The sequence below is a fragment of the Mirounga angustirostris genome, unplaced genomic scaffold (genome assembly GCF_029215605.1).
Source record: "Mirounga angustirostris isolate CCGP_5_RB_7025 unplaced genomic scaffold, mMirAng1.0.hap1 SCAF_1, whole genome shotgun sequence".
NCBI classification, from domain to species: domain Eukaryota; kingdom Metazoa; phylum Chordata; class Mammalia; order Carnivora; family Phocidae; genus Mirounga; species Mirounga angustirostris.
The window spans coordinates 159,831,886-159,856,427 of record NW_026991709.1 but is presented as its reverse complement, the minus strand read 5'-3'; the positions used below and the strand labels follow the sequence as shown (position 1 = coordinate 159,856,427).

At 43.5% G+C, this 24,542-nt stretch overlaps 1 protein-coding gene across 3 annotated transcripts in view; it reads left to right on the top strand.

The window, feature by feature from the left end:
- The first annotated feature begins 16,440 nt into the window (after positions 1–16,440).
- The window catches only part of ACAD9 (acyl-CoA dehydrogenase family member 9), a 44,086-nt gene continuing 35,984 nt past the window's right edge, over positions 16,441–24,542 (top strand). The window contains exons 1-3 of one of the 3 annotated variants that reach the window (XM_045904249.3): positions 16,522–16,654; positions 21,155–21,352; positions 21,854–21,947. In XM_045904249.3, coding sequence (XP_045760205.1) covers positions 21,263–21,352; positions 21,854–21,947 — 184 coding nt within the window. In that variant the 5' untranslated portion in view covers positions 16,522–16,654; positions 21,155–21,262. Of the gene's footprint in view, positions 16,655–21,154; positions 21,353–21,853; positions 21,948–24,542 lie in introns of all 3 variants that reach the window. The other 2 variants (XM_045904247.3, XM_045904248.3) reach the window with 2 other exon arrangements.

Here is a 24,542-nt window from a genome sequence, read left to right as displayed (position 1 = left end):
TTTTTTAAAAATTTGGTATCCACAGAAAAAAATGTTGGTGCCTGAACATACTGCTTTATCTCACCAGCTGAATCCATACAATTTACTGGATTTTGTGTTCAAGTCAGGGAAGTACTTATTCATTCACATGTGGCAGGCACTGAGAAGAAACAAGCCTTCATTCTAGGGAATATTTCTTAGTCTATGGCACCCCAAAGGGCCCTTTCACTGTGACCTGGAATCCCAACCCAGATGTCTGACAACTTTGGCTGGACATCGTGAAATCCCATTGTTGTGAAGTTCAGTGGGGTGAGGTCCGGGGCCAACGACCAAGAAAGAATTCTTGAGACATCTTTGGTGCAAAATGGTGGTTTATTAAAGCACGGAGACAGGACCCATGGGCAGAAAGAGCTACTGCACCGGGGTTGTGAGCGGTGGAGTTGCGGGGTGTCAACTTCTGCTTTGTCCTCAGCTTGCCTTCTGCTCCTTCATCAGTTGTATGACTTTTATAGGGCAATCCTGGGCACTTAAGTATTTACAAACTACAGTCTGGCCAGCAATAGAATATTGGATCTTCGGGAAAAAAAGGAAAAAACCTATTAATTACAACATATTGCAGGGGAAAATATAAAATTAGTTCCTCGGTTGAGTTTCACTGAGTTACCTCTCCTATAAATTATAGCTGGAAGAAAAATGAATCTGAGTAAATGCCAAGTTCTTCTAAGTGATTAAGAGGAGTAATTGTCTTTAAAAGGGAACAGATCCAGCAATTATCAATAATTTTTTACTTAATGCCCAATCTCCATGGTCCTGTAATCTGCATTTACAACCTCCAGGAACAACCAAGAGGAGTTTTTCATGCACTTCATTCCTTTGATTGCATGTGAATATACACTCCAGATCCTTCTTGGAGATAGGCAGGGTAGCAAAGAACATGGAGAACAGAGAAGATTATCAGTCTCTGCACAGGAAATCACATTGTCATCTGCTAGGTATTTATTGGGCTCTAATGTTGAGCAAACTGTATTCTTGATCAACTCATGCTGAGTGAGCATTGAAAGCTTTGTGAAATGCAGGCATGACTTGGGAGAATGAACTGTCTCTACCTTCTGTGCTCAGTGGGTGAACCATTAAAATGAACTCCCCACATCGCACTTCATTATCTGACTTGCAGTCCCACGGTCACTGACTCAGAGGATTACAAAAAAATATTGTTATTAGTTTCAAAGAAATGTTAGTGCTGAGTGCTAAATGCCATTGCTACAGCCCCAAGGGTTTTCTGGGAAGAGGCTGGGCAACCCTTCTTGACAATGACCTGCTGTGTGTCAGGATTCCACTCCTGCAGGAGCCAGGGTGATGAGCTACACTTTCCCAAATATATTCCCCAGTATTTATTCGCTTGAGTTGAAGAGGAATGCAGTAGTCGTCCCTTATCCACTGTGGGGTGGGGGGGTGGGGGGGATAAGTTCCAAGACCCTCAGTGGATGCCTGAAAGCGTAGATTGTACCAAACCCTATATGTATAGTTTTTTCCTATACCTACATGTCTATGATAAAGCTTAATTTATAAATCAGGTACACTAAGAGATTAACAACAATAACCGGAACAATTATAACCATATACTGCAATAAAAGTTATGTGAATGTTGTCTCTCTCTCTCTCTCTCTCTCTCTTTCAAAATATCTCATTGTACTGTGTTGATGTGAGATGATAAAATGCCCACATGATAAGATGAAGTCAGGGGAATGACGTCGGCGCTGTGCCCTAGCATTAGGCTATTATCGACCTTCCCAACGTTTATCAGAAGGAGGAACATCCTCTTCTGGGCTGCAGTTGACCATGGGTAACTGAACCCAGAGGAAGTGAAACCGTGGATGGAGGGTGCTGGGGGACTATATAGTACTCCGTAATAAGTCCCGTTAGCAAGAAATGGCATTCCATCTTCTTGATGTGCCATTTCCCACGAGTTAAGGTTTTGCCATGCTGGTCCTGCCACCTCACCATCTTTAAATAAGATTTTGCTCTCCTGGCTTTCATGCAGGTACAGATGACCCAAGAGAATTAAGGTGATTACCTGCCTCTTATTTACAGCAACTGCCTTAGGAATTCTAAGAGTTCGAACAACACAGGTTTGTGTTATTTCACACACTTTTCATACTGTAGTGGGGGCTACATGTTCTAGAACTTGGATCTTGGGTTATTTTGGCTTTTGAAACATAAGAGAAATTCAAAAGTATTTTGTTTTGGTTGTTGTTAATGCTCTTAATATTTCCAATCTATTGAGATTTTGAAAGACTGTCATCATGAGGACCAACTCTGAACTTAAAAGTATCTATTTTTAGGGGCACCTGGGTGGCTCAGTCGGTTAAGTATCTGCCTTTGGCTCAGGTCATGATTTCAGGGTCCTGGGATCAAGACCCACTGCAGCCTCCTTGCTCAGCAGGGAGTCTGCTTCTTCCTCTCCCTCTGCCCCTCCCCCAACTCATGCTCTCTCTCTCTCTCTCTCTCTCTCTCAAATTAAAAAAAAAAAAAAAGTCGGTGTCTGGGTGGCTCAGTTGGTTAAGCCACTGCCTTCAGCTCAGGTCATGATCCTGGAGTCCCGGGATCGAGTCCCGCATCAGGCTCCCTGCTCGGCAGGGAGTCTGCTTCTCCCTCTGACCCTCCTCCCTCTCATGCTCTCTCTATCTCATTCTCTCTCTCAAATAAATAAATGAAATCTTTAAAAAAAAATGCCTGTTTTTAGATTTTTTTTTTCTTTTTAGCTGAATTGCTAGACTCTGAAATTTAGGGTGGTTGAAACGAGAGGATAAGTCAATGTTAGTCCATTGAGTCTTATTTAAAAATATGTACTTTTTATTGATTCCATCATTTTATGGATGAGGAAACTGAGACTCTGGGATGGGTCGCGTCTTGCCCAAGGCGTGGTGGCAGTGAGGGAATGGGAAAAACAGGACAATGTGTCTTGTCTGAAAATTCATTGTTAGGCAGAAAGACTTGTTAGACAAGTCCAAGATGTTCACACTGATGATTACACCCAAGAAGAAACAGAGCACACATGTGATGAGCACTATGTATGGATGCTATGCTTGCCCCTTCATGCAATCTTGACCTAAAAGTACTATTACCCTCAATGAGTTGGTAGAGGTGGAGAGTGAAAGGACTGATGGGGCTCCTGACCTTATCTATTAGACTAGTTTGGCCATATATCAGGTCAGCCAATAATGGGGAAAAGAGAACAAAGAAAGAGGGCTGGGCACCTGGTGTATGGGTTCTTTTTTTTTTTTTTTTTTTAAGATTTATTTATTTGAGAGAGAGAGAGAGAGAGAGCACACAGGGGGACGGACAGAGGGAGAGAAACTCAAGCAGAGTCCATGTTGACTGTGGACCCCGATGTGAGGCTTGAACCCAAGACCATGAGATCATGACCCAAGCTGAAACCAAGAGTCAGATGCTCAACCAACTGAGCCACCCAGGCATCCCTGGGTATATAGGTTCTAAAACATAGCTTCAGTCCTGCAGTCACTATTAGGTCTTATTTATTTCTGAAAACACTGTGTGCCAAGAATCATACCTCTTGTATTACTCTGCTAGGGCTGCTCTAATAACAACCATAGGGGCCTCAAGGGTCAGCTCCTGCTTGAGTTTCTAGTGTGCTGCACTGCCTACAGATTTCAGACTCACCAGTCCCTACAATTATGTAAGTCAATTCTTTGAAATAAACCTCTTAATCTATATTTAAAAAAGAGAGAGAGAAATGGGGGGAGAGAGAGAGAGAAAGAAAAGAACCACAGAATGGGTGGCTTAAAGAATTCATTGTTTATTGTTCTGGAGACTAGAAGTCCAAGCTCAAGGTGTTGGCACAGTTGGTTCCTTCTGAGGGTTGAGAAGAAATCTGCCCCAGGCTTGTTTCCTAACTTCTTATGGTTTCCTGGCAATCTTCGGTGGTTTCTTGCCTTGTAGAAGTATCATTTGACCTCTGTTTAAATCTTCACATGGTGTTCTCCCTTTGTGCATTTTTATGTTCAAATTCCCCTTCCTTTAAGGGCATTTCCTAAAAGGGCACCAGTTCATATTAGAATAGGGGTTCACACTACTGTAGTATGACTCATCCTAACTTAGCTAATTATATCGGCAACAGAGAATAAGGTCATATTCTGAGATATTACCGGTAGGACTTCAACAAATGAATCTTGGGGGTACACAATTCAACCCATAGTACCCCATTATCTTTGTGGCTTTCAACAAGCCAGTGACTTCCATGTTTCTATAATAACTAATTTACCCCAAGTGGGAATGAATATACATCAAAAAGGGAGTAGCCAAAGGATGTAATTTAGGGTAGGAGAGAAAAGTATTCTCTGAGGGACACCTGTCTGTGTACAGAAGTTTGATCTCCGGACAGTAAGGTGTCAGAAACTTCTCAGCAGGAAATAAACTGGTGATAAAATTTGCACAACGTATTTGTGAGCCCTTTTATTAGGATATTGATTGCTATGAGGCAGGAACCTTGACCAGACTAACTCATTTTTCATATAACTGATTATTGATCTTATAGTCTTAGAACAGGGGACAACTCTACCCCTTCTGCTCCCCAATTTGTGTAAGTAAATCTCTCCATTAGGTTTGCAGCTTTAACACCGAAGGATCTAGGAATAGTTTTCTACTCAATGTGCCTGAGAGCTAAAGCCAAGCATCTTGATATATTAACACTAACATTACAGCCACAGAAGAGTGTCAGCTTATTTGCTGGTTAAGTTACATATGGGAATCAGTTGTGTTGATGTGATCATACAGGAAGAACATTCAGAGCTACTCCGAGTGTTTCAAACACCGAATGTAGGAAATTCTATGTCTCAAGCAAACTGTTTAAAAGTAGCATCCTTTTTCTCAGAGGCTGATCCTCAAGTGTGAGATGAGAATCACATAGTACAACTATTGATCATTTGCTGTGCTAGATGCTTTCCTATTATTCTAATCCCCACAAGTCCTGTGAGATAAGGGGTATTATACTCATTTTTACAGATGAGAAAACTGAACTTAGAAACTGGCAAAGTAGTAGAACTCCAAAACTCTTCTTCCACTGTACATGCTACTAGACTACCTATGCCTTTAATTTTCCCCAATTTTTGTTTTGGAAACTGTGTGCCACTAAATTTCTCACTTGCTTAATATAGGGAGACGTCTGTACACTAAACAGGACCTGAGAGATTATCTGGTTGAATGATAGGACTACAAGTTTTGGCAAAAACATACAGCAGCTCAACCTTGAAACCCAGTTTTTGTAATCTCACTTCTTGTTTTGCCTGTGGGATTAATTCAAAGGCAGGTGTTTCCAAAAGTCTTCTGGTGAAGCCAAGTGCTGAAATCAGCAAGTATTGAACACCGATGAAGAAAGAATCTGTCAAACCTTTCAAAGTTAAAGATGAACAGATAGCACAGACTGCAGAAGACGCTTGCAAATATTATGCAACCAAAAAAGTCTTTGAGCTCTTTTCCCCCTGATGTTGTCATCAAGTTAACCTTTTATTGGGCCAAGCTGGCAAAGCGCGATGAGATGACAGATTTCCCACTGTTCTCCAGGAGTTCACATTGATGAGGGAACAGAAGGCAAGTTGAGGACAAAGCAGAAGCTGACACCCCACAGCCCCCCCTCCCATAGGATGTAAGTGACATTCCTCAGGCACTCCTTGCTGCCCTACAGCTATGGAGAGAAAAAACAAATAGTTAACTTGTAGAGATCACAATCCTAAAAGACATGAGTCTCCCTCAGTTTACTTACAAAAGCCTTAGCAATAGCTTCCAGAAGGGAATGTAAATTGTCTTTATAACCTGCAGCCCATCGACAGATACTTGAAGTGGGCAGAGTGTAATGTTCCTCCAGGAAGTTCCCAACTATCTTAATGTTAATGCCTTACTAGAGGGGTAAACAACCTTAACTTGACAATGGCAAGGCGTCTGGTATCTAGTAGGTCCTCTTTAGCATATGAAAGTTCTTTGGAAGCCTCCCTTTTTCCTTACCTCCCCCAGCCCCATAGTATATAATCAGCCACCGCTCACAACCCCGGGGCCGTGTCTCTTTCTGCCCATGGGTCCTGTCCCTGTGCTTTAATAAACCACCATTTTGCACCAAAGACGTCTCAAGAAGTCGTTGGGTCCGGACTCCACACCACTGAACTTCACCTATATTCCAAAACCTCACCATATGGCGCCCAATGTGGGGCTTTGAGTCTTTACATCTGGACTCTGAGCTTCAGTACAAAATTGGTGAGTACTTTCCTCTTCCTTTACTCTTATTACAGGGGCCCTTCAAGGAGTACGGTCTTATTGGAACACTTTCATATCAGTTGCTCAGGCTGCAGTCCTCTAGCCCATGGCTACTCTATGGGGAGGAGAAAGTCTGCCTTTTGGCTGGAAGTTAGTACCCTGGCCGGGATGGTAATAAGACCCAGAAACTTGATGCCCTCTCTTTACTGCTGTCCTTACACAAAGTCGTCTGTCTTGGGCATGGGACAGCCACCTAAGTCACCAGGACGGCTGCCAATCTTAAGACTCCCGTGTGAGGGGCGCCTGGGTGGCTCAGTCGTTAAGTGTCTGCCTTCGGCTCAGGTCATGATCCCAGGGTCCTGGGATCGAGCCCCGCATCGGGCTCCCTGCTCCGCGGGGAGCCTGCTTCTCCCTCTCCCACTCTCCCTGCTTGTATTCCCTCTCTTGCTGTGTCTCTCTCTGTCAAAAAATAAATAAAAAATCTTAAAAAAAAAAAAAAAAGACTCCCGTGTGAGGTTTCCTCCTGATTGATCTAATGTGATCCCTTTCACATCCTTAGTCTAGCCACTTCTGGCCGCTGGACCTCCACTGGGAGCCGGCAGAAACTAGAACCCGATGGAATTAAAGCCCAACCAGGGATGTTTCCTAGGGAAGTTGGCTGTAAAGACCACATGTGTTGGAATGTCGCTTAGATCATGATGGATCTCTATCTTTACTGTTTTTCGTCAATGTCCTCTAACTACTTAAGCTACAAAATTGGATAATTTCCCCCTTGTAAAACTTTTCTAGTGTTCTCCATGGTTTAAAACAGTGGGTTCTTCAAGGTATTTCTTTTCTTTCTTTCTTTCTTTTTTTAAGATTTTATTTATTTGACAGAGAGACACAGCGAGAGAGGGAACACAAGCAGGGGGAGTGGGAGAGGGAGAAGCAGGCTTCCCGCTGAGCAGGGAGCCCGATGCGGGGCTCGATCCCGGGACCCTGGGATCATGACCTGAGCCGAAGGCAGACGCTTAACCACGAGCTACCCAGGCGCCCAAGGCAAGGTATTTCGGTCCATTCACCAGCACCCATCTAGAAGTCTAGAAGGTGATAGGGAAGCCGGGGGAGGGCAGGCCTCCCTCCTACAGGGGCCTTTAACGGTGGCGATGTTCATAGCGATTTTGTTAAGGGATGCCTTGGATCGCTTTGACACCAGGAACCTCTGACATATCCTGCACGTGGGACACCACCTGGGAGTCAGGAGGGGATTTTCTTTGGTAATGGACCCTCTCTAGCACCCTCTCTAACGTGGAATGGGAGCTTCTTCAGTCCCCAAGGATTCTCCTTTGGGATGCCTTTTAACCCATTGGAAACAATTCGGATTGCAAAATTTCGGAAAGTTCTGATCTGTAACACTGCATGGCTTCAGTGGGATCTATCAAGTTAGATCTCTTCTGCAGGAAACAGGGCAAATGGACCTGGGGTACCTTCATTGCTCGTACCTAGGCCTTCATTGCTTTACACCAGAACCCCAACCTAAGGGCCTCTTGCAGAATGTGATTGCCTGAATGTGGCCACTAGTAAACCCCCTCTTGACATATTGGATGATAATTATCTAAATAAACCTCCTCTGAATAAACCAAGGTTGCTGGAGATAACAAAGGCCCTCCCTAGCAAAGGGGACGCTGACTCTCTCTCTCTGTTCCTCCTAACAGATGTGGGGGCCTCTCCCTCACTCATTTCCCGGGTTAATGGCTATAACTGGAGCCAACTGTGGTTAGTCTATCTCGGGACAGGGACTTTAAGGAATATTCCCAAGCAGCTGCCGAAACTCCCTTTGTTTCAGGGAAATTCCTGGTCTTCTCTGCCCGACATGGACTGCCTATTCCCCCTTGTTAGTAGGAAAACATGGCGTCTGCGCCTCTGCTGGAGCTGCTGAGCTCTAAGACCGGGAACCCTTTCTCTGACTTCCAGCAGCACTTTGCCTCTTCTGTCTCCCTCCCCCTTCTTCTGTTTCTGCACCACCTTGGGTGCGGCCTGCATAACTGCCTTCTAGACCATCCTGTGCCTCAGGTACCATGGCTCCTTCTCCCTTCACAGTCAAGGAGGAAGAAGAGCACCCCCTGGACTTAACACCACCTACTCCAGATTTCCCCACCAGTGTCTCAGGTAAAAATTGACAATGGGGAGGATCCAGGTGGAACATAATTCAGTATTTGAACTAAGCTAAGTTTGTTGGTTTAATTAAAATAGTCATGTCTTTCAAGTTATCAACAGTAAACGGGAAAACTTCTTCTATCGAGGTTTGCTGAAGGCCAAATAAGCTTGTGTTATCTCTGTTGCAATTTTTTAGCAAAAAGATGACTAAAATGATGGTTAATTGTCTATCTCATCAAAGTTTTCATGGGTAATTGCTAAAATAGCTTTCAAAGTCTTTGGTAACCTGAAACTTTAAAGTTTGCTTGGATAATAAATGGCATTAAATCGTTGGACATATACATCTTTTCCAAATAGGATAAAATGCTAAACCATTGATTACTGGATGTAGGTTTGTGCTTTTGACTGCTTATTGCAAAAAACTAAGGATATTTAAATCTGTTGGTAATCATGTTTTGTGCTTAACTGATTCACAAATTTGCCATCTAAAGAATTCTGGTATAACAGTTCACAATTGGTTCTACTTAGTCTTCAATGGAGACTAAGGTTTTGAAGAGTACAAAATTCTGCTAAATAGACGAACTATGAGAGACGATGGACTCTGAAAAACAAACTGAGGGTTCTAGAGGGGAGGGGGGTGGGAGGATGGGTTAGCCTGGTGATGGGTATTAAAGAGGGCACTTTCTGCATGGAGCACTGGGTGTTAACTCACAAACAATGAATCATGGAACACTACATCAAAAACTAATGATGTAATGTATGATGATTAACATAACAATAAAAAGTAAAAAAAACACCTTAAACTTAAAAAAAAAATTCTGCTAAATGTAATTAAGACTGATGGGAAATCTTTGGAAAAGAATTTTAGGTGTGGTCAGGATGGACTAAGATTAAAATGAATGGATTTTAAAGGTACACTGGTATAATATTGAAATTCTCTGTTCAAAAGACAAGGTTTCTTGAATTGTTCATCTGCTCTAGATAAGAAAATGTAAACAAAGGTTTTTTTCTCTTGTCTGTCCAGAAAACCAGTTTCTATGTTTTGTCATTATCAGGTCTTCGATCACTTGGTTAAAACTTCTCAATTTTAAAGGAGCTAAGTTTTGCTAACAACTATAGAACCATACATTTTGCCTTTCAGATCTCTTATTGTCACCTTGGTTAAATAAAAATAATTGTTTTGTAATGATCTGTAATCCTATTCAGGCATGTGTTATAACTTTCCAAGGTTTTAACAAACTTCCGAAGATTTAAATTGTAAATGAAGTCTCTTTAACTCATTAGGCCTTTTATTTGGTATGCTAAGGCACCCCGGAAGTACTGTTAAACAAATGATAAGCCTTGGGTTACATTGGATAAATGCTATAACTATTCTAGAGGTTATATGCAATTCCTAAAGTTTTAATATAAGGTCATCATCACTCAATATTCTGGCTATTGGAGTGTTAAGTGTCACAGAAATAACCTGATTTCCTTGTCAGCTATATTGTAAACTCTCATCTCATCAGATCTCTAACCATTCTGAGTTTTTGTCATTTATAATTGTTCTTATTCTCTTGCAAAATGAGTTTCATCTTCAAAGAGATTCATAAAAAGGACTTTTAGGACAAATACAGGTATTCGGTATCTTTAAAATCCTAAAACTGAAATGGGTAAGAATTTCCAGAACTAAAGCTACACTCAAACTAAGTAAGAAATAGTAACTTGTGACTAAATGAACTAAAAAGATGATTATAGTTTTGTGACTCTTGCTTGAAACATTGCTGGTTCTCTAATGTTTACTCTTCCAGACTAAGGAGACTTTCTCTTAAGGTATCAATGACTTACAGAAATGTGATAAAATACTCCTTTGTAAACACACTGAAGCATTTATCTTTTCTCTCTACCTGAACCCTCTAAAATTAAAAAGGTCTCAGTAGTATTCTTTCTTCCATGGCTATCCTAGTCATTTGCGTAAGTTCAATAAGAATCTGTTCTCCTTATAACAGGACACCATTGGAAACATGGGTTATTTTACCAAGGCTTTGACTGGAATGTCATATTTAAGAGAGACATGCATAGACTCAGATATAACCAAATAGCTTTAAGGAATTGAGGTTGACTTTATCAAACCTGGAGCCATAAAGCCCCTTGGAACTGTTGGCCTGATACCTTGCTTAGAGAGTTCCAGGCCACCTTACCAGGTGAATAAAGAATGTCACTTCCTGCCATGTGCAGGAACCTCAGGATACTTTGGGCACCTCATGAAGAGAAATTCACCCAAATCTACAGGTATTGCAGGCATGTTTGATGGCAAGTACTTGGCTTGGCTTCTGGTCTGGAGAGGCTACTAAAACTTCAACCTAGAGATTCCTTCCAACAAAGCAGATTCTAAAAGATCTATATGGTCACTCACTATTCTTGCTGAGCTTATGTAAATAATTAAGCCAAGTTTGTTAAAAATGGACTTGTTTTTCAAATAAATTAGTCCTGATTTGGCTATCTCTGGAAATGAGGGTTATTTTAGAGAGAAAAATTTATGGTTCAATAGCCCACCTTTGCAGATGTTAAATCCTAGATCTGATTGTCTTTAAATGTTTGTTTACCTAAGCTAGACAACTTGAGGTAAACTTCAGAGAAATTGCACAATAGTTCATATAGACAATCTTTGTGCTTTTTATTCTGTGGGGATAATAACAGGGCACATGATTATTTAAACAGCGGGAAAATGAGATTGATTTCCCAATGACTGTATAACTCAGCTATCACCTTGACCAATTCTATGTGGCTGGGATCACGAAATCATTCCCTAAAAGCCAGAAGCATACCCCACTCCACAGGGGTTAACTATGGACTTATGGAGATAATGGATGGCCCCACTTTCTTTATGATTGGATTGTATGATGCACTTGGGGATGCCCTTACCTCTTGACAAGTCTTCTCCCCCGCTTGCCAGTGATTCCTTGTAATTAAGATATTAAGGCTAGACCTCAAAGAGGGCTTCTTTTTTTTTTTTTTTTTTAATTTTCACTCAGCTTTAATTACAATCACACATTTTATTTTATTTTTTTTTTAAGATTTTTTTATTTATTTGTCAGAGAGAGAGAGAGAGCACAAGCAGGGGGAGCAGCAGAGGGAGAGGGAGAAGCAGGCTCCTCGCTGAGCAAGGAGCCTGATGTGGGACTCCATCCCAGGACCCAGGGATCATGACCTGAGCCGAAGGCAGATGCTTAACGACTGAGCCACCCAGGCGTCCCACAATCACACATTTTAAATTCAAACAGGTGACCAAAGGTGAAGCATTCAGAATGATCTGATTACAACAAATCTGGTTAACTGAAAACAAAGACTTCTCCATAAAAAATACATAGTTTCCTATGCATTCCTGTAAAATAGAACTAGATCTACAAAGTAATCTGAGTAACAGGTTGTAACTAGGGCAGTGTGACAAAAGTAAAAGGAAATGGCTTAATTCTTATAGATACATTAGATTTGATGGTGCTTCATAATCTGTTTACAAAAATAAAAAACCCATATGTTGTCTTGATTTGTAGGTTTCCTTCCCATGTCAGTAAAATGAAGAGCTTTTCCTTACATTTTTCATACAGGTAAATCTCGTAGCGTTAACCTTTAGGAAGGTTATTGCAAACTGGCCTCTTTCCATGGGCAGACAGCGACTCCTCATTTAATACAAGGTTGCTCGACAGTGACATTTACAGCTCCATTATTATTCATCAACCTCCAGAATGCTCGGTAAGATTGTCAGGTTCCAACCAAGTAATTCCCCAGCAAATATCCTCTCATGTGTTTTGGAATTTTCCTTTGCATCTCAACATCTCCAGGTAACAGCTCCGTTACACCACTGAGAGCCAGTGTTCCTGCAGGGAACCAATATTTTGAAAACTAAGCATTTTCACAGAATGGTAGTTGAAGATTTTCAGTACTAGAACCCTGCCTCTTTCACTAATCTGGTTTGCACACAGCTCCACCTGGGCAGAGTACCGCTCAATCTCAGACAAGGTCGGGGACTGCCCCCCCCCCTTTTTTTTAAAGATTTTATTTATTTATTTGACAGAGAGACACAGCGAGAGAGGGAACACAAGCAGGGGGAGTGGGAGAGAGAGAGAAGCAGGCTCCCTGCAGAGCAGGGAGCCCAATGTGGGGCTTGGGGCTCGATCCCAGGACCCTGGGATCATGACCTGAGCCGAAGGCAGACGCTTAACGACTGACTGACCCACCCGGGTACCCCGGGGACTGCCCATTTTCAAATAATCTTTTGATCTACCACCAGGGTTGTGCCTCCCAAGTCCAGACGTAAAAAAGTCAAAGAGGGCTTCTTGATGTCTTCATACCTCATAGTTATATTTATCCTAGAAGCCACCTCTATAAATGTACAATTACAAGTAGAGGCTTTAACCAAGCATACAACAGCCCTCTTGGTAGGAGCCTCAAATCTCACGATGGGACAATCCCTGTCTGTAATGACTCCACATCAGGTCCAGAATGTCTTAGAGACCAAAGGCCACCAATAGATGATAGGAGGCTGACTCATTAAACACCAGGCGATGCTTACAGATGTGCCTAAAATAATACTTGAAACCTGTCAGACTTTAAACACAGCTACCCTTATGCCTGGACCTGACCATTGTACTTCTATGAGCATAACTGCTCAGAGGTTATTGAGTTGACCAGATTTAAGATGCCCCTATTAAAATTGCAAATGATAGCGGTTTACTGATGACAATAGTTTCATGGAAAAGGTAGTAAGAAAAACTGGGTATGCTATAGTCAGTCTAACTCAAGACTGTTGAGGCCAAAGCCCTGTCAGCAAACATGTCTGCCCCCAAAGCAGAATCAGTAGCCCCCACCTGTGCTTTGCTATTGGCAAAAGCCTTAAAAATATTTATACTCCAAATATGTCTTTCTAGTCTTATATGCCCTTGGAGCAATTTAAAGGAAAGGGGATTATTATCAAGCCATAATTCCCCAATCAAATATGGGCCTAAAATTATTACAAATTCAAAGGATGGCCCTCCAAAACCAAATAACCCTTAATGTCCTGACTGCAGTTCAAGGAGGCCCAGTATTAAACGGCTGGCTCCTGGCTGGGACCCAGTGGCTATGCAGCTCTAACCTGTGGCCATGGCTTCCCCCAGACTGGATAGGCCGCTGTACTCTGGGTTTTGCCTGGATGCATGGATGCATTATTAAAACCTTTACCAACCCAGCTAACCTTTGAAATTTAAAACCATGGTGGACATGTTCTGTGTCTCATTGGTATAGCCACCTAGCATCCATCCTTTTTACCTCTTTGAGACTGGAGAATGTTGTTTGACCTCGGAAGCTAAGCAGGGTCGGGCCTGGTTAGTACTTGGATGGGAGACACATGGAAACTCCTAAGTACATGGTCAAAGCCCTAAATGCTGCCCAAAACAGTAGTTCTCTACTAAAAACTGAAATGACTCAAATGCAGAAAGCAGTTCTATACAATAGAATGACATCAGATGTTTTAACGGCTGCACGAGGTGGAATGTGTGCTATTACAAAGACAGAATGCTGTGTGTACAGTCCCGCTTACCATAAAAGACTTCTGGGTTTCTACCTGACATGAATACTTTAGGGATTGCTTTAAACTCCTGGACTGGAAGAAAATTATCAAAGGTCAATATCAAAGATCTTTCATTCCGATTTCTTTCTCATTATAATATTAGCCTTATTTTGTTGTCATTTCTGGTGTCTCCCTGCCTAGTGTCAAGGCGCCTTCACTGCCAGAACTTCCAGCCAACCGATGATCTTTTCTACTCAAGGAGGTTCGCATACGTTGACGGCGCTGGATTCAGCTGCCTCCCCCTTTTGTAACTCCCCTACACATTCCCCAACTCACCAATATTGACCCATAGGAAGGGACCTCTTTACGCCCCTATTCAGCAGGAAGACGTTACAGAAGATAAGACCTTCCACCTTCAACAACCTTCAAGATTTAAGGGTCAAAATTGCTCGGGGGGAAATGATGAGGGAACAGAAGGCAAGCTGAGGACAAAGGAGAAGCTGACACCCCACAACCCCCCCACCCCCATAGGATATATGTGACATTCCTCAGGCACTCCTGGCTGCCCTAAAGCTAAGGAAAAGAAAAACAAATAGTAAGACCTGAGTCTCCCTCAGTTTACTTACAAAAGCCTTAGCAATAGCTTCCAGAAGGGAATGTAAACACAATTAAATGTCTTTATAACCTGCAGCCCATCGACAGATACTTGAAGTGGGCAGAGTGTAATGTTCCTCCAGGAAGTTCCCAACTATCTTAATGTTAATGCCTTACTAGAGGGGTAAACAACCTTAACTTGACAATGGCAAGGCGTCTGGTATCTAGTAGGTCCTCTTTAGCATATGAAAGTTCTTGGAAGCCTCCCTTTTTCCTTACCTTCCCCCAACTTCATAGTATATAATCAGCCACCGCTCACAACTCCGGGGCCGTGGCTCTTTCTGCCCTTGGGTCCTGTCCCTGTGCTTTAATAAACCACCGTTTTGCACCAAAGATGTCTCAAGAATTCTTTCTTAGTTGTCGGCTCCAGACATCACGCCACTGAACCTCACCTATATTCCAAAACCTCACCAACATGACGGAGGCAGAAAGCTGTTTCCAATATTGTGGTAAATACAAGCACAACGAGAAGAAATCTTCCTGGAAGAGGCTGACGTAAGACCATTAGAGAGCGCCCACTTGCCCCTGGTCAGGTATCGCTGGGCCTGGCCATGCAGCGCTGGGGGGTTGCCGGGGCCCTCCTACCTGGGCTCGATGGCCTTTCCCATCCCACCCCAAGGTACACACCCCTTCTTGGTTGCCTCCGTAGTTTCTCTTCCTCCGCCTGCCTTTTAAGTTGGTGTTTCTTGATGTAGTTTTGGAATGTAAGTGAGGTCCGGAGAGGATGGCCAAGAAAGAATTCTTGAGATGTCTTTTGTGCAAAAAGGTGGATTTATTAAAGCACAGGGACAGGACCTGTGGGCAGAAAAGAGCTGCTGCCGTGGGATTCTGAGAAGGAACTGATTATATACTTTGGGGTTGGGGGAAGTAAAGATCAGGGAAGTTTCAAAAGGATTTTCCTATGCTAAAGACTCACAGGAAACCTGAGGCCTGGCTATTCTCAAACCAAGGTTGATCTTCCCTCTAGCGAGGCATTAACGTTTAGACCGTTGGGAGCTTCCTGAAGGAACGTTATACTCTGCCTGCCTCAAGTTTTTGTCAATGGGCTGCAGGTTATAAGGACATTGAATTTTATCTACATTAAAATTAGGAAGTTAGGTTATTGATAAGAACGCTTTTTTTCTTGTAAATCACTAAGACATTTGTAAACTGAGGGAGACTCCTGTCTTAATAGGGCTAATCTCTAAATTGACCATTTGTTTTTCCTTCCCTTCGCTTTAGGGCAGCCAGGAGTGCCTGAGGAATGTCACACAGATCCCACCTTGCGGGGGGGGGGCAGTTTGTGGGGGTTGCGGGGTATCAGCTTGTGTTTTGTCCTCAGCTTGCCTTCTGCTCCCTCAACATTTCCCATAGTTGTGAGTCAGGATTCTACCCAGACCCCTCTCTGGCAGAACAAGCCTTTTATTTTCCCCTGACAAAATAAGTATATGTAACATATATGAAAGCTATGAATCAAAAGGAATCCTCACAAATCCCCTTAAAAAACACAACATTACGCTACTGAGTTCCCCTCCAGAGAGAACCAGTATTATGAATCCCCCTCCCATGGCCTTTTCCTTAGATTTGCCACGTCCTCGTTGCCCCAACTGGCAGCAGGAAAGCAAGCGGAGACAGCTGGGCCTCCGCTTCGGCTCCCGAGCGCTGAGAAGTTTCCCCCCGCCGCCACTGACGCCGCCACCCACCAGTACGTGAAATCAAAGCCCTTCCCGCCGCCGTTAACGGCCCAGCTAGAAGCTGGCAACATGGCGCCGGCCCGCCCTTTCGACCTCCCCCCTTACACCCCCGGCTTGTGGGAGGCCGCGCAAGCGCAATGGCGACGGGAGGGGTGGTGCAAGCCAGGGGCGTGGCCCAGGCCAGTGGCGTCATCGGGAGGCGCCTGTAGGGTGAACGTGACTGAGGCTTTAAGAAAGACTAGTCGGCGCGGGGATGGCCGCGGCGGGCAGCATGGGTGTCGCGGCCCTCTTCTTGCGCAGGGCGGTAGCGGCGCGTGCCTCCCGGGCTCTGGTGGCTTTCGCCACGAGCCGGCGCCTGCTGCGCACTAGTCCGCCGAGCCGAGCTTTCGCCAAGGAGCTCTTCCTGGGCAAAATCGAGAAGGTAACGCCGAGCGCTGGCCGACCCTCGCTCTTGCCTCCCGCGTTTTGCCATTTAGCAAGGAAAGGGGTCGAAGTGAGAGTCCCCACACCTGGCTGACAAGTACGCCCGCCAGGCGGGGGGTGTGCTAAAACTCCCAAGTTCCTGAGTCCCACTAGAATCTTTCCAGGGAAAGGGAAGGGTCCTTTACGGGGCCCGGACACTCGGTCTACAGTTCTGACAGCTAATTCTTGTTAGGTCAGTTTGGGAAGCCCTAGGCGAGGCGGTCCCTGGGCAACCCTCAACTCGGCGTTCTGCCCCGGAAATGTGCGGGGCTTCCTCTCTTGTTTCCTGAACAGCTCAGACTGTGACCGTAGCGCCCTCTGTCCGTTTCCAGCGGCTCCTTCGCTTTCACAGCTTGAGTTCCAGCGCCTCACCTTGCCTCAGCAGGCAGGCTCCAAGGTGCCTTCCACACCCGGTCCCTTCCGTAGGTGGTAGAACCCAGTAGTAACCTAGCTGTCACTCAGTAGGCGGCACTCATCGAGCACTCGTCATCCTCTTGTTAATGGATTTGACCTTGGTTCTGTGACTTTCAGCCTCCGTGCTTTCAGCCTTAAAATGAAGCTAGTTATATGTACTGCCTCACAGATGTGTTGTAAAATGAGATTCGTAGTGCGCGGAAATGCTTTTTAAACTGTCAGGTACCGTGTCGGTGCAAGAGGCAGCGGAATAGGTAATGTTTGCCCGCTTCACCGCTTGGTAGTCTGTGACCTTGAGTTACTCATTTCACTTTCCTGTGCCTGAGTTTACTAATCTACAAAATAGTAAAAGTGGTACTTGCCCTCCCCTAAAAGTGCCGTGGAAAGCAAAGAAAAAAAAATGTGTTTAAAATGTTTTGAGGTAGGCTGAAATGTTGGATGGTACTGTGTTGTTTAAGGAGTTATTCTCTGGCTTTTCTTAGACTGTTCCTCTAATCAGTCAGGCGATACAGGTGCAGAAGTTGAAACGCAGAGTGGCTTGCCCTGCTAGGAAGTGCAAAGCCCGTTTTTAACGTTTGAGAAACCATTTTTCCCAGAACCTGGGGCTCTTGGGGCACTCGGTCCTGGAACGTCCATCATGCCTTGCAGGACACTGGTGAAAAAACAAATCTTTCATGCTTCTTTTTCTCCAAGCTTCATGTACCACCTCCCCCATCCTCACTTACCCATCAGCTTGGCTTCTTGTTTCACTGAGGAAGTACATGCAGTCAAAGGAGAACCTCCACCACGGAATTTACCCCTCCTCCCCACATGTGTGCCCCTAGGGTCTACACTCGATTACTATGGATGAACTATCTACTCTTAGCAAAAACCAGCCTGATCACTAGACCCCATGCCTTCTCACCTACTCAAGGGCATTGATCCAGTAATTCTCTCCTTTCTCATCTACATCAGTGATTGTTCCCTCTCTGCTGCATCTTGAACTCAGACCATTCCAGCTTTTGTCCTTAACAATCTGCTAAAGCTGCTCTCTTGTGAGGTCAGTTAGTGGTCTGTTCTCATCTTCCTTGACACAGTTCATCATTCCTGGCTTCTAAAAAACCATTCTCTCCTGGCTTTTCTGTTGACTTCATTGGCTGATCCTTCTCAGTCTCCTATGCTGGTTCTTTCTTGGCTCCTTAACCTCTAAACGTTGCCCAGTCTTTCTGATTAGCCCAGTCAGAGTTAGGAATTTTCCTTTTTTTTTACATTGTTTTTAATTTTTAATTCCAGTGTAGTTAGCATACAGTGGTACATTAGTTTGAGGTGTACAATATAGTTATTCAACAATTCTAATCATTACTCAGTGCTTATCATGTAAGTGTACTCTAATTCCCCTTCACCTATTTCCCATTCCTCCACTCACCTATGCTCTGGCAGCCATCTGTTCTCTTCAGTTAAGAGTGTCTTTCTTGGGCGCCTGGGTGGCTCAATTGGTTAAGCGACTGCCTTCAGCTCAGGTCATGATCCCAGGGTCCTGGGATTGAGTCCCGCATCGGGCTCCCTGCGGGGAGCCTGCTTCTCCCTCTCCCACTCCCCCTGCTTGTGTTCCCTCTCTCGCTGTGTCTCTCTCTGTCAAATAAATAAATAAAATCTTTAAAAAAAAAAAGTGTCTTTCTTGGGGTGCCTGGGGGGCTCAGTTGTTTAAGCATCTGCCTTTGGCTCAGGTCATGATCCCAGATTCTGGGATTGAGTCCTGCGGTGGGCTCCCTGCTCAGCAGGCAGTCTGCTTCTCCCTCCCACTCTCCCTCTCTGTGCGCGCTCTCTCTCTCTCTCTCTCTAGTTCCCTCTGTCTCTTAAATAAGTAAAATCTTTTTAAAAAGAGTCTTAGTTTGTCTCTCTCTTTTTTCCTCTTTGCTCATTTGTTTCTTAAATTCCACATATTAGTGCAATCATACGGTATTTGTCTTCCCTGACTGGCTTATTGCACTTAGCATTATACACTCCAGTATAGTTAACATACAGTGTTATATTACTTTCAGTTGAAACTTTTTTCTTTTTTTTAATTGAAGTATAGTTGACACACAATGTTACATTAGTTGCAGGTGTACAACATAGTCATTTGACAAGTCTATACTTAGGCTCATCACAAGTGTGGCTGCCACCTGTCACCATACAACACTGTCACAGTACCATTGACTAGATTCCCTATGCTGTACCTTTTCATCCCTGGAAGCCTGTACTTCCCACTTGTCTTCACCCATTTTTCCCATCCTCCTACCTCCTCCTCTCGCACCCATTAGTTTGTTCTCTGTATGTATGGTTCTGTGTTTCAAAGTTGGGGTTTTCTGAGGCTCAGTCTATAGACTTCTCTTTTTATCCACAACTCTTCCTTTAATCTAATTTAGTATTGTGGCTTTAAATATCATCGGTATCCTGACGACTCTAATATATTTCTCCAGTTCAGATTTCTCACCTGAACTCCAGGCTCTTGATGTCTACCTTTCTACCCAGAAGCTCCACTTAGATGTCTAATAGGCACCTCAGATTTAGCGTATCTGAAACTGAGTTCCTGGTGTTACCACCCAATCTTGCTCCTCCCCCCAGTCATCTTTATCGTCGATGGTGGTGGCTCTGTTGTCCCACTTGTTCAGGCCAAGCATCTGGAGTCCCCTTGGATGCCTCTTATTCTTGTAATCCACGTCTAAGCCAACAGCAAATCTGTTTTCTCTACCTTTGGGATATATTTAGAATCTGACCACCTTTAAGCCCCTCCAGTGCTACTGCCCTGACTCAAGCTGACATCCTCTCATTCATAGCATTACTGCGGTTTGAGCAGGAACATGGCATCTGATGTGCTTAGAATCTCTGAAAAAGAAAAACCTTCAAGGTCCTCTAGGCCTATAGCTGTCACACTGCCCTCGGTTGGCCCCTTGCTATTCCTGGAAATGTCCCAGGGGTTACTGCAGGGGCTAGTGGGGAGTTGAATGGGAGGCATTTGGGTGACCTTCCCACCCACAGCCTCAAACTTAGCAGCTCGGCTTTTACCTGTTTTACGTATTTGGCTTCTGTAGTAGACTTATTTGAGAAACCGGTTCCACTGCTTCAAAAAATTTAAAAACCGTTGATAGAAATCAAGCCCAGCACCCCTGAGGCACCCCACTGGGTTTTTGAACATTGCTGTCAGAGATTTGTTCTTATATGCACTTGAGCTCTCTCTTCCTGCAGCAGTTACCCTTTGGTCGTAGGTGAGGGCCAACTAGCTGCCAGGCTCATCTCTTTTCTCACCTGGTGTGCTCACTGGTATCAGAAGGAAATCATCGTCCTCTAACACCTATTGCACAAGCCCACAGGAACCAGTGAAGCTCTGAAGGGCCTGGGTTGAACCTCTGTATGTTCAGCTAAGCAGCTGGCTTTGTTCTGAGAGGCTGTAGAGTGATGAAAGTCTCAGCATATTTTCTGTCTAGACCATCTTGAGGGTGGGGTCAGGGATGGCCCGGGGCAGGGTTGGGGGGCAGGAATTCTTTTAAGTCTGCTGTCACTTTTGGATAGGGACCCACCACAAGCCTGTAGTCCTGGGTCCTGAGAGGAGAAAACAGACTTGGGAGCATGTTACTAGAGTGGACAGGCTTCAGTGGCTGACTAGATACACAAGAGGCTAGCGGGGGAAGACTGAGGACTCCTGCTTTGAAGACCTTTCTTGAACACTCGGTGGGAGGTGCCATGAGGAGAGGCAGGGCTCCTGGGGGCTAGCAGCCTGTGGCCTGGGACATCACTTCTCAGCTGTTGTGAGACCAAATCCAAGTACTCATCCAAGTCCTTGAGCTGCTCTGGCAACTGCAGGGGTAGCAGGAACCCAGAAAGCCAGAGGAGCTAAGGACACAGCAGGAAGATTTTAGGCAACATATAATGATGGCTTAGTGAGGAATCCTAGGTCAGCCAGAAACATTGGCCATTTAGTAGTTTGAGACAGACTTGAAGCTCAGCTCTTTTCCAGGCTGTGAGGCAGAAATGAGAGCAGAGCCAGTGTCTTATACAAATAATTAACAGCTTCTTCATATTCTAGGACACACCTTATTTCTTTTGAGCCTCCCGTTCTGAGGAGAGGGAAGCTGATCCTGAGAAAGGCCAAGTCACACATATAAGTGGTAGAGCCAGAGTTGAATTCAGGTTGATGTGGCTCAACAGCTGGGTCTCCTGCAGTGATCTCCTGCGAGTAAATGTCCTCGGAACAGGAGGGACAGAGGCTGGAGTGCGTAGCCAGGTGAGAACCTGGTGAGATGGGAGGCCTTGTCACCACCATGTATTCTTGTCAGTGCAGCATCTTCAAACTCCCAAAATAACCAGCGTAGAATTTTACATTTCAGTAGAGAGCGTTCCTATCCTATTGCCTTTCACAACCCTCCCCACACCCTTGAGTAAATATTTACCTGCATGTTATGGGTAGGACAGTGGAAGCGTGGAGAGGGGAAGGGGTTTGGCTAAGGCCACCCAGTTAGCAGGCTGCAGTGCAAATCAGGGAACAGAACCCAGGGCTTTGAAATGTTAGGGCTCTTTGTTTCATGGGACACTCAGTGGAACTTGTTACTGATAGGGAAAGCTGGGCAGAAGATCCGTCTCGGTGGTTCCAGAATCTGCATTCTACTTCCATCAATGAGTGCCACATATGGAATCTAGCAACTCTGTTTCCTCCCCTTTTGACTGATATTACCATGATGGGAGGTTGCTAAAAATTAAATTTTTAGTAAATGTTTATCATTTTTAGAAAGAAGTTTTCCCGTTTCCAGAAGTTAGCCAAGATGAACTTAATGAAATCAATCAGTTTGTGGGACCTGTAGAAAAATTCTTCACTGAAGAGGGTATGTATGATCTTCTTTATCATTATTAATTTCCATTTTAAGGACAGTTGATATTTACATTAGAAGCAGTATACATAGGGGAAGCTCTCTTGAATGTCATTAATCATGTAGAAATAATATCTGTTGAAAATATTTTGCTTTAAGAATCATCGCACTTGCTTTGAAATTTAAGAAAGAAAACAGATGAACATTGTGGGAGGGAAGAAAAAATAAAATCAAACAAAATCAGGGAGACAAACCATAAGAGACTCTTAACTCTAGGAAACACACTGAGGGTTGCTGGAGGGGAGGTAGGTGGGGGTTTGGGGTAACTGGGTGATGGGCATTAAGGAGGGCACTTGATGTAATGAGCACTGGGTGTTAAGTACAACTGATGAATCACTGAATTCCACCTCTGAAACTAATACACTGTAGGTTAATTAAAGTGAATTTAAATAAAGAATTAAAAAGAAAGAATCATCCCAATTGCTATTTAATTAGAAGACACCTAGTTCAGTGTTTCTCAATGTATATGTGGTGAATGATTGCTTTTAAACATTTCCAGACTGTTGCAAACCAACACTTTTGTAAAATACAGTAAAATGAACAATTAGAAAAATGGAAGGAAAAAAAAAAGACCTACAAAATATAAATCCGTTGATCATGTGCTTGGTTGTGTGGCAATGTAAAATTGCTGTAAGTGTTTTTAAAGGTTTGCTCTCTCTGAGCTTGTTATGAACCAGGAATATCTAGCAGCCTGCAGACTGCAGGTCGAGGGCACCAGTTTAGCCTGAAGAGCCCTCCTTTAGACCGTTCAGCCAGTCCTTTGACAGGGCTGCATCTTGGCCAAGGGAACTCTCTGGGGAGTTCAGTGATGACTGACTGACAATAGTATTTCTCTAGCACTGAGGACCCCAAAGGGTTTTTTTTTTTTTTTTAAAGATTTTATTTATTTGACAGAGATATAGCGAGAGGGAACACAAGCAGGGGGAGTGGGAGAGGGAGAAGCAGGCTTCCCACTGAGCAGGGAGCCCGATGCGGGGCTTGATCCCAGGACCCTGGGATCATGACCTGAGCCGAAGGCAGATGCCTAACGACTGAGCCACCCAGGCACCCCCACAGGATCTTCTTTATGTGGGTTTTATTTATGAATATGTGCCCTGCCAGAAGATTAAAACTGAGAAATTTTAAAAATACTATGTTCATTTATTACTTTATTTAAAAATCATGAAAGCCCAGTACATGTTAACAGAAACAATATTTTAAATGAGAAATAATATTTATTCACAAACAAAAAAAATGAGTATGGTTTTACAGTTTTGCAGATCTTTTTAATATTCAGCTTATTATTATATGCAACAACAGATATCAGAATCTAGCCAGAACCAGGTAGAATCCAGCTGGATTCTCATAACTTTCTGCATTTAATCTGTGATATATTTCTTACAGTTCCAGGAAAACCCCATTGTACACTCATGATAGAATTAGAATTAAAAAGGCAAAGAATATTTTACTACTATTAAAATAGCTTTGGCCCTGTGAACCCCCTTGAAGTATTTCTGTCCGTGTGCACCCCCCTCCCCACACTAACTCTTGTTCTGTTGCTGGTTTTAAAAGTCCCTTTCTTGTATGGGGCACCTGGGTGGCTCAGTTGGTTAAGCAACTGCCTTTGGCTCAGGTCATGATCCTGGAGTCCCGGGATCGAGTCCCACATCGGGCTCCCTGCTCAGCGGGGAGTCTGCTTCTCCCTCTGATCCTACCCCTCTCATGCTCTCTGTCTCCCATTCTCTCTCTCAGATAAATAAATAAAAAATCTAAAAAAAAAAAAAAAAAGTCCCTTTCTTGTGTATAAATATCTTTTATTTAGAAATATTTCTGTTTTTGTTCTAGTGGTTATCTTCCTACTTGTATCTTTTTTTAGTTCCTTGTTCTTTTACTTAAACTTTTACTCTCTGATTTGTCAGCGTTTTCATAAACTTTACAGAGGTATAATTGATTATTGCACCTATTCAAAGTATAGTGTTTAATAAATTTTGATATATATATACCCCCATGTTGATGAACACATTGTTATGCTAGTAGTCTTTTGGACCCATATATTAGGTACAAATTTTCTAGGCAGTTACATGCTTTATTTATTTTTTATTTTTTTAAAAGATTTTATTTATTTATTTGACAGAGACACAGCGAGAGAGGGAACACAAGCAGGGGGAGAAGAGGGAGAAGCAGGCTTCATGCAGAGCAGGGAGCCCGATGTGGGGCTCAATCCCAGGACTCTGGGATCATGACCTGAGCCGAAGGCAGACGCTTAACGACTGAGCCACCCAGGCGCCCCTTACATGCGTTATATATAAATTATTTTAAATTCCTCTGGCTAATTTGTTGAAATAGTTCTAGTATTTCCACCTTATTGGAATTAAATATATCCAAAATTTATATTCTGAGTCAAAAGTAGAAATTTTCCCCAAATGGTATAGATTGTCCTCATCAATCTTGTCTCCCAGTGTTTGTTTATGAGACTTCTGTTTTCTTAAACAGTACAAACATTACATGTCAATGTTTAAATATTTGACAGTGTGGTATTACAAAAAAAATTGCTTTTCTTACTGTTCAGTT